This window comes from Theropithecus gelada, chromosome 8 (genome assembly GCF_003255815.1).
Source record: "Theropithecus gelada isolate Dixy chromosome 8, Tgel_1.0, whole genome shotgun sequence".
Taxonomy (NCBI): domain Eukaryota; kingdom Metazoa; phylum Chordata; class Mammalia; order Primates; family Cercopithecidae; genus Theropithecus; species Theropithecus gelada.
In genome coordinates this window covers 106,715,433-106,726,117 of record NC_037676.1, presented here as the reverse complement: position 1 = coordinate 106,726,117, position 10,685 = coordinate 106,715,433, and the positions used below count along the sequence as shown (strand labels likewise).

Below are 10,685 nucleotides of genomic sequence, written 5' to 3'. Positions count from 1 at the left end.
TTTTAAAGTTTACAACCACCCTGTGGATGGGAAGCACCAATAGGGGGAAAACAAGAGCTTAAGAGTAGTTAAGAAACTTATCAAAGAATCACAGATGGCCAGGTGCGGCGGCTCAAGCCTGTAATCCCAGCACTTTGGGAGGCCGAGACGGGCGGATCACGAGGTCAGGAGATCAAGACCATCCTGGCTAACACAGTGAAACCCCGTCTCTACTAAAAAAATACAAAAAACTAGCCGGGCGAGGTGGCGGGCGCCTGTAGTCCCAGCTACTTGGGAGGCTGAGGCAGGAGAATGGCGGGAACCCGGGAGGCGGAGCTTGCAGTGAGCTGAGATCCGGCCACTGCACTCCAGCCTGGGCGACAGAGCGAGACTCCGTCTCAAAAAAAAAAAAAAATCACAGATAACAGATAATGAAGTCAGAGTTCACTTCCAGATCAGTCTGGCTCCCAAGTACAAGCCTATTTACTAATTTTATTTTGCTTTATTATATTTTTTCTAATCAAAGGAACACTTTCATTATTCCCCTAAAGTTTATTATATTACTGGAATATATTTTGCTAAAAAACTCAAAATAACTTGGAAATTATGACACAATATGAGTGAGTTAAAGGAGTAGGAGGGTTTCTGTGGGTACAAGTGAGTGCTGTTGGCAGGATGGGTGGACAAACTTTTGAGCAGAGCCTGGTGTTTCTTTGTCATTTCTTAAGAAGGCAGAATCCTTTTGTTCAAGGGGAACAATGTTAGGCACCATGATAGGCTAAATTATAGCCCCCAAATATATCCAGATCCTAATCCCTGGAACCTGTGAATGTTGCCTTATATGGCAAAAGGGACTTCCAAGATGTGATTAAGATAAGGATTTTTTAAATAGAGAGATTATCCTGGATTATCCAGGTGGGCCCTAAATGCAATTACATGCATCCTTAGAAGAAGGAGATTGAGGGAGATTTGACACAGAAGAGAAGACAATATGATTACAGAAGCATCCGTTATGTGATTATGGAAGAATGAAGCGATGTGGCCACCGCCAATAAATGCCAGCAGCCACCAACAGCTGGAAGAGCCAAGGAAACAGATTCTTCCATTCAGAGCCTCCAGAAGGAATCGGCCCTGCTAACACCTTGACTTTAGCCCACTGAAGCTAATTTTGAACTTCTGGCATCCATCAATGTAAGCAAATAAGTCTGTGTTCTTTCCAGCCACCAAGTTTGTGATAAATTGTTACAGCAGCCATAAAACTAATATACTTAGTCCTCCCACTTATCCCTGATTTCACTTTCCAAGGTTTCGTTGCCCACAGTTAACCTGGGTCTGAAAACGGGACTCCTCCCTTTGTCTAGCATACCCACGCTGTAGAGGTTCCCCACCCACTAGTCACTCAGTAGCCATTTCAGTTATCAGACTGGCTGTTCCAATATCGTAGTGCTCGTGTTCAAGTCACCATTATTTTACTTCATACTGGCCCCAAAGCACAAGAATAGTGATGCCGGCAATTCTGATACACTAAAGAGAAGCAGAAAAGTGTTTTCTTTAAGTGAAATGGTAAAAGTTCTCCACTTAATAAGGAAAGAGAAAAAATCATATACTGAGGTTGCTGAGATCTACGGTGAGAACAAAACTTCTATGCATGAAATTGTGAACAAGGAAAAAAGAAATTAGTGCTAGTTTTGCTGTTGCTCCTCAGACTACAAGAGTTACCGCCATGGTGTGTGGTGGACGAGTGCTTAGTTAAGATGGAAGAGGCGTTAAGTTTGTGGAAGATATGAAAAGAAACGTGTTCCAGTTGATGGCAATCGAGTTTGGGACTATCTGCAGTTTCATACTATCCACAGTGTGTCCCCTGAGGATTAGGGAGGACTCACTGTACACTGTAAGAGCCAGCTTCTCCAGGATATCCTTGAAACTGCCTGTTTAGCATCAGAATATCTTTAACAAAAAACAAGCAAACAACCAAAAAACACCACCACCATGTAATACCAGACAATATTGGAAATAGGAACTTTTGAATAAGTAATTCCTTGAATTTCTTGGAGTTACACAATAGCATATCCGAAAGTTCTTCCCCCAGGCAGTTCAATGTTAGTGTGTTGAATCTGCTCCCACCAAATTTGTTAATTTATTACAAAAGGACTGCTTTATAACTACAGTTATAAAGTTACAAACTACAGTTATAAAGTTATAAACTATAGGTTTTTTGAACACTGATGACACTGATCACCTGAGCGAACACATCGACTGGCTATACAATATTGAGATGACTGAATGAACCAGCCTGGAAGCAGCAGACAGAAGTGAGCAAGGTCTGAAGGTAATGTCCACGATGTCAGATTTCATTCTGGGATCATCATTGATTCACATACTTAATCTGAGGCCCGGGTGTAGCCAGGATTTGGACGCGGCTTTGGAGCGTGGAGTTGCATAATGGGTAAATTACAGCTTCCAGAAGGAAAGCCTTGCCTCCAACATTGACTGCCATGTGATCTTGGGCAAATCGTTTGACCTGAAAAGGCTCATCTGTTAAAGGTAAAACAGTACTTAGCTCAAAGAATTCTGAGGATTAAGTAAAATAATGCATATGAAAAAACTTGGCCCAGTACTAACTTGATGTTAGTAATGGACAAATCTCAGCTACTGTCACTGGTACTGTTATGTGGATTACCTCTTTTCTCCTTCTGCCCAGGAGTGGTGCTTCAGGGACAGTATCCGCTGGAGTTGTGTAGTGGGCCAGCTCTCTCCACGGCCCCCCAGAGTCAGGGGAGACCATCCCTGCCTATCGTGCGTGTTAAAGCAGTGATTAAAATGTCATACCTGCTCTTCAGTATGAGGACTTTAAAACCAGTCCCACCAAGCATCACCGCCCCATCCCCAGGACTGTAGGTTTTACACTCCATGTAGCTCCTTTCCAAGGGGATTCACTTGGCCCCAGTGGAAGGACCAGGAATAAAATAGTTGTGAATCTAGAAGGCAAGTTTTCCTTGGTTCCCAATTCACTCATCTGAATCTGGGAAGAGTGTGATTCTAAGACTATACCAGGCACTCTCCATTCAGAGAATTGTAAAATTATAAAAGTGGGAAGGGTGGGTCTTACAAGCTTTTGCCAACCTAGCTGTGGAGGAGGCAGAGACCCTGAGCTGTTAAGTGACTTGACCAAGCTCTCTGCAGAAGCATCAGATTACTATTAGATTAGATTACTATTTCCTCATTAAATTTTCTTCCACCCTTTCCATGCCATCTACCTTTCCCAACTCCCACTTTCATCACTGATTCAAGTATAAATACATTACCCTGCCAGGGAATTCTATCCCTCAGTGGTCCAGGGAACTGGAGTTTCCACAGATGCTGGTGCATGTGCACTGCTTTGAGATGCCCAACTCTCCTTGCTCAGTCTCACTCATCCACCCTCACCATTCCTTCCCTGTGCCCCAGAGGACTCTTCCATTCGGTGGAAACAACAGCCTAAAAACCTCTCCTAGCTCACAAGAGCCTGTAGTAGGAGTGGATAGGGTCAGGAGCAAAGAGAAAGCAAACTTGGCACCTCCAGGATAGTCAAAGACTGAAATACAACTGACCCTGGTGGACTTGTTTCTCAAAATCTCAACCATTCAGTGAAGGAGAAGCCTGCTTGCTTCTCCAGGCTTTCTCTCCTGTAGACCATCAAGAACGGATGGGAGGCTCTTCTTGCCAAATCACCCTCACCTACACTTCCAGATAGATGTGTTTTCATGGGTTAAGCATTGACAGTCTTTGTAACCGTCATGTAAAATGCTTCTTTAAAATGATTCCTTTGAGGAGTAATGTATTCTCAGACATCCTTGATATGTTCATCAATGCAACTGACTCTCTCCCCAGCAACAAAAATGAAGAACAGCAGGAGCTCTGCATCCCACCTTTATCCCAATGCCAACATTGTGTCCCCTGATTCTTGTTTACTGCCCATGGAGGGCCTGGAGTGTCTGGGTAAGGAGGAGGTACGGTAGGACAAAGAAAATGAAGGTGAGTGTGTGCTGAGAACAAGTTTCCCCCACTGAACAGGTTTGTCCAGGCTCAGCCACCTGCCCTGCAAGCTAGTGTGTGGGAATGATGGCCAGAAAGGGGCAAAGTCCCTTCTGTTCTGTGAGTTAACATATCTCCCTAAAACTACCTCTCTTTTATTGCTGTCAGTGAATCTCAGTGAGCCATTTCCTCCTGCTTCGGTGGCATTCTACAATCCCCCTTTTCTGATGAAAGTTTGAGTTAATTAAATGTGGGAAGTTTGTTTTGTGTTATGTTACAGGGCATTTCATGATGTAAACTGTCTAAGATAAAAGAAACCTTTGAAATCATTAATCTGGACAGTTTCAGAAAGGATGGCACAACTGCACTGACATCCAATCTTATTTTCCTAAGGTGGGGCTTACTTGTACAGCTTGTAGAAATTTCATTATGTTTATAATTACCCCTTTCACCCTTACACAAAGGTCCCTTGACAATAATTGCATAACCTCCTTGAGTTTCTTGTTCCTGGCTTGACAGCCAAATCTATGGAACTTTAAATTATTGATGCTTTCTAATTTCTAATTATTTTGAGGTTTGTGTAAGCTGAAGCTTTAGGAGATTTGGCAATAATAATACCTCACATTCCGCTATTGAAAATGCCATCTCTGAGGTCACATGTGACCACCTTGTCTCGAAACATGAAGAAGGTATCTTCCCAGTGTCTGTCAGTGGAACCTGCAAGTGACAAAAGACTCAAATCAGCTTAAGCAAAAAGTGGAAAGTCTAGGGGAGGGGGCTTTAGGCATGGTGGGATTCAGGAACTCAGTGTCATGAGAAGCCAGCCTCTCTCCATCTCTCCTTCCTGTTCTTGAGGTTGGCTCTGTTCACAGAAGGGCTATTTCTCTGTGTTGTCTAGAAGGCTCCCAGAAGCCCCTTGTTTACACTCCCTAGGATTCAAGTCCATGAGGAAAGAACAAGCCTCTTGTCTGCTCAACCTAAAAATAAGAAGTCTTGGGATCTGCACTCACTTCGTGGGCATGAGAAGTCAGCTTGGAGCGTGTGCCCATCCCTGTATCATCACTGTGGCTTGAGGATTCCCTGCCTTGATTGGAAGAGTCTAGGTGAGAGCTCAGTCGCAGAGCTAGAGGTCCCATTGTTATGGGTGGGTCTTTGTTCTCAGAGCTCCCAAGATGGTGGTGGGCCGCTCCCAAGATGGCGGCAAGCCTTTTGTTCTCTGACCTGGGATTCTTGGCCTCATAGAGTCCAAAGAATGGAACCTTCAGCCACGCAGTGAGTGTTATAGCTCTATTAGAAAACATGGGACACGGAAGAGAACCATGGAACCTAACGACTAGTGTTCCGCTCGATTAGGACAAACCCGGGCACTTAGCCATGCAGGAACAATGGTGAGTCTCCAGCCTGAGCTAAGCAGCAATGGGCACCTCGCTGGATCAGGAGCGCAGCGGACACCGTGCTGGATCCGGAGGGGTGGAAGTCAGCGGTGGGTCTGAGATGGCAGCAAACAGCAGTGGTGGACGGTGAGCAAAAGCTCAGGTGGAGCGGTAACAAACACAGACCAGAAGCCTGTGCAGTCAGTTGCAGATTTAATAGCGTGAAAACAGAGCTCTCATACAATAGGAGGGGACCCGAAGGAGGTTGCCGCTCCCTGCTGGAATGCCTGGGGTTATATCCTGATCATTGCCCCGCCCCCTGTGCTCTCAGGCGATATATGATTTGACTATTTCTTTACCTCCGGCTTTTAGCCTAATTTGTATTTTAGTGAGCCCTCTTTACTACCTGACTGGTCGGGTGTGAGCTAAGATACAAGCCCTGTGTTTAAAGGTAGGTGCGATCACCTTCCCCAAGTAGGCTTAGGAATTTTTAGTCAGCCTAGGAAATCCAGCTAGTCCTGTGTCTCATCATCAGTTTCTCCAAAACAAGTGTTCTGAGACTTCAGGCAGAGGATTTCCCACCACAGAAATGCCAGTGACTATTAACAAAATAAGGATGAGAATACATGTCTGGTCAGCAGATGTCCACCCCACCTCCCCACAACCTTTCATAACCCTTCTGCAAGATTCCATCCTGTTGCCTTTCTTAAAATTCTGCATTCCTGTCTTCCATCACATAGACCTGTGGTCTCCCTTCTCTCTGACCACTCTGTCTCTTCTTCCTCCTTCTCCCCTATAAGCAAAGGGATGGTCCAGGATTCAGTGTAAGACTATCCCTCGTAGCTTAATCACAGGGAGTGCATTCCTTCATCCTCTCTGTGCCTTTACACACTGTGTTCACTCTACCTGGAGTACCATGTCCTCTTTCCACCACTCATCTCTGCGTGTTCACATTCTCTGTATCCTAGTTCAAATATCTCTTCACAAATCTTCCATATCTGATTTCTTTAAGCCAGAAATAAACTCACTCTTTCCTCTAAATTCTTATCTTTATCCCTTCTCAAATATATAATGTTCTGCTTTATATATTGAAATATGTATGTGTGTCACTGTTGGCTGTTGGCTACTTGAGGGTGGAAATGTGGTTTATCTTTCTCACTTAGCCCTCTAACCAATCCCCCTAGTCAGCTTTGTAGTCCTTACAAAACCAATATTTAAGTGAATTTGCATGGTGCTTCCCACTTTATTAAGGTGTATTCACAGCCATCATCATATTTGCTTCTCAAAGCAAATCTGGAAGGCAAGAACAAGTATTACTCAGTTTTATATATGAGAAAACTGAGGAACCAAGAGAATAAAAGATTTAACTGAAGATCTCTAAACTGGTTTTGTGGAAAAGCTGGGAGTAGAAATCGAAATCTTTAGAGTTACAGTACCAGTTATTTTCCAAGAAACACTTGCTGATATGTGTTGTATCATTAAAATGTGGAGAATAGTTGGCACCAAGTCGTTTTATTTCAAATAGATTAAATATTTTACTCTGATCTTTGCCTGTGTCTGCCAATTACTGGGATTATATGATAATTTGCTCCTGGCTTAAGAACATTTAAAAGGAAACCCAGATCGAGTGGCTTTGTTCTGGCTTGGGTGTGTTTGGGTATTTTTGTTGCTACTTCTGGTGATGGTTCTTGCTTTCCTTCTCCCTCTGGATCTGTCTTTTGGTACAAACACACCCCCAACCAAGGGAAGAATGAGGTGGATTTCTTTCCCTCAGGCGCCTAATCTTACGATGAAAAACGCATGTCCCTTTCTCTTAAAACTCCAAGATCTTTCCCTTCCAATGACTCCGAAGCCTGGGTGGATACCTCGACTCAGGGCGCAGAACACTTGGGATCTGAGTGTGCAAGGACCATGCGGACCTTTTCAATCCCGGCCTTTGGGCTCCAGCCCAGCCTTCCCGGGGGAGGAGCCGCATGTGCGGCCAAGTCATAAATCTGCCAGGCCGCCGTCCTCCGGATTTGCGGCCCGAGCCAGAGCTCGGGGGCTGTGGGTGGGAACCTTGCAGGAGGGCACCCCCAGCCCGGCCAGCCCAGCCCAGCCCCTGCGCGCATCCCGGGCCGGGTAGGACCCGGCGCGCCCCTTGGCATGGCGGCGCCCTCGCGGCTCTTAATCCGCGGGGGTCGCGTGGTCAACGACGACTTCTCCGAGGTGGCCGACGTGCTGGTGGAGGACGGCGTGGTGCGGGCGCTTGGGCGCGATCTGCTGCCTCCCGGTGGCGCTCCTGTGGGGCTGCGGGTCCTCGACGCCGCCGGCAAGCTCGTCTTGCCGGGAGGCATCGACACACACACGCACATGGAGTTCCCCTTCATGGGCTCGCGGTCCATCGACGACTTCCACCAGGGCACCAAGGTACCCGCCCCGCCGCGCCCCCGCCCCGCGGTACCCACGGAGCCTCGGGCAGCCTCTCCAGCCGTCCCGGGGTCCCCAGCAGGGCCACCTCGCGCAGCGCGGTGCCGAGGGGCTGGGTGGGCGGGAAGGAGCGCGGCCCCGGCGGGTGTCAGAGGGGACTCAGATTCTCTTCGCTGGGGTCCTTTCCAGGCGCCCCTTCTGGGCAGCAGCCCAGCAGCCTTGGCTCAACCAGACGCCCTCGACTCCTCCCTTTGGTTAATTTGATGAGTTTAAGGCCATCCCCTTAACCTCATTTCTCTATACCGCTTACTCCCCAAATCCCCCCGCCACCCCATTTTGATTGGTGTTCTGTGGCAGTCGGAAATCTTCCATACCTTCTTTAGAATCTTTTTTTAAAGTAGGCAGTCCCAGTCATTTCTTCCAACCATTTCGACCCATCCTTTATCCCCAGCCAAAACCAAATGAAAAATCCATTCACCTGGTAGTTACAGCCTTGACTCAAAGTGAGCAGTGTAGCGGGTGATGTGTCTGAGTGGGCTAGATGCCCACTGTGTTCACGTTCCCGTCCCCTACCCTCTGCCCCCACTCCCACCCCCAGTAGAAAAAAAATATAGCCCCGACCAGGGTTTAGAAGAAAAAGTATTCCGGAAACGATCTCGCAGCACTCACACACACCAACGCAGCCTCACAGGCTCTCTTCTCCATCCCACTTGCTCTGGGGACACAACATTCTTGCTGCTGGAGTACCCATAGTTTTACTGATGTTGCAGGAGAGCAGTCAGATCACCACTCCCCAGGTGGAGGTAGGCTTGGGTTTCTCTAGATACAAAGGCCTAGAAGTTTGGGTCAATGAAAGGGAAACTTAAACCAAACTTGTCCAACCTGCAGGCAGCATGCAGCCCAGGATGGCTTTGAATGTGGCCCAACACACATTCATAAACTTTCTTAAAACATTATGAGATTTTTTTTCTTTTGCAATTTTTTTTCTTAGTTCATCAGCTGTCGTTAGTGTTAATGTATTTTGTGTGTGGCCCAAGACAAGGGAAGCCAAAGATTGGACACCCCTGCAACATTTCCCCAAACCTCCTCAACGCAAGATCAAGAGACTAACAGAGCAGCTTTACAGGAACATAGAGTGAAAATTCTACTCTCAGCACTTGGGCTAAAGTAAAACCCACACCCTCCTTGAGTCCTGTGTTTTGAGCTGCCTTGGGAGAAATGGCTTCTTCCAAAGTGAAGGTGTATTGATACACTAAAGGCCTTGGCTTTTCACTTGGACCACACCTTGTGTGAAACAAATTGGACTATTAAGTCCAGTGTATAGTAGGCTTCCTTCCTTCCTCCCTCCCTCTCTCCATCGCTCCCTCCCTTCCTTCTCCCCCCACCCCCTCAACCCCTCTCTGTCTTTCTCTTCCCATGTTACTGTGGACAGGCTGACGGTCTTTCAAAGCAGTTTTGGTGATAGCTACTTCATTCATATACTGATTTCTGACAGTTTTGCTCTCCTTACTCTTCCCCCTCTCCAAGTTCCCCAATCCTCTATGATTGATGGGAATGTTTAACAGAAAAAAAGGAAGGCAGGTAGATTTGACCCAGAGAGAAGGATCTGGGCAAGCTGCTCAAATCGCCATTTGGAAAGCTTCTCCCTGATTACTAATTATCAACCTTTATCATTATGTCAATAAAGTCTTTTGTAGGACAGATCATTGTCTGCTTTAAAAATTGGCAAACTTTGTTTTGTGTATTCATTTTTCCCTTTTGCTAAAAAGTAATATGCACTGAATTTGAATGAACTTATTTTTACATTTTAATGAATTTTTTAGCTATCAAAACAATATGTGATTATAGGAAACAAATGGAAAAATAATAGGAAAGTAAAAAGAAGAAAAACATTAATAATACACTCCCTCTCAGTGACAGCCAATGTTTTGGTGCATTGCCTTTACATGTTTTAATATGCTGTATTTTACAAAATTCAGATCATATGGTTCATGTGTCTGTGTGTGTACACCTGTATTTAAAATGTCAGAACTTGCAGTCATAGCGCAAGCCCTTTCTGTTGTCATAGACTTATCGTTAACAAAGTCCTTTGCTGATGGCAGGGCATCCCATTGAACACTCCCATCTGCAAGGTGGGGAGCTGCTATTTCTGACCACTAGCATCATTCTCCCTCTTACAGCTGAGCAGTAACTTTCATTCTCTTTCTGCTGTCCAGATGAAGCAGCAAAGAAGACAACTGGAATGCTGTGGGCAGGGGGCATTCCCTCTCTTTCTCAAGATTATCTTTACGTGCTCCAAGATCCTGGAAAGTGGGGTCTTCCTGGTCTTCTATCTGTTCCTTAGCCATTCTGGGATTCTCTAGTTTAGAGAGATTTACAATTCTTAACTGAGAATGTAGGTCCTTATGGGGTATAGTATGTTGTTGTCAACATCTCAAAGGATTTATCCACCAGCCGATCCTCTAAGCATTTCTGTACTTAAAAGTTGTGAAAACATTAAACAAAAACATGTTCTTCATGAGTTTAGGATCTTAAGCAGAAAACGATATGGTCAGAGATACTAAGGTCAAAGGTTTAGCAAATACCAAATTCCTGTTGAATATTAAACAGTACTCACAAAGGGGCTGTGTTGCAATAGCCTACTTCAGAGTCAGTTGGTTGGATCCCAAGAGGTAACCACTGCCACCCCCAGAAACAACTGAGGCTTCATAAAGTGAACCAGATGGGGAAGTATAGATAAACATGAACATTACAGTATTGGCCTGAATTCTGGAAGAAGGGCATTATAGAGTTATTCTGTCTTCTTTCCTGGCCTTCACAATAATCCCCAAAGCAACGTTGGTGGGTGTTTGTTTTGGGGAGCTAGAGACAAAGATAGGCCTTTTGTAAATACTGGTTGTATGATATGTT

General features: G+C 45.5%; 1 protein-coding gene across 1 annotated transcript in view; it reads left to right on the top strand.

The window, feature by feature from the left end:
• Positions 1–7,388: 7,388 nt before the first annotated feature.
• DPYS (dihydropyrimidinase) overlaps positions 7,389–10,685 on the top strand; it is an 87,668-nt gene continuing 84,371 nt past the window's right edge. The window contains exon 1 of the mRNA XM_025394391.1: positions 7,389–7,775. Coding sequence (XP_025250176.1) covers positions 7,512–7,775 — 264 coding nt within the window. The 5' untranslated portion in view covers positions 7,389–7,511. The remainder of the gene's footprint in view (positions 7,776–10,685) is intronic.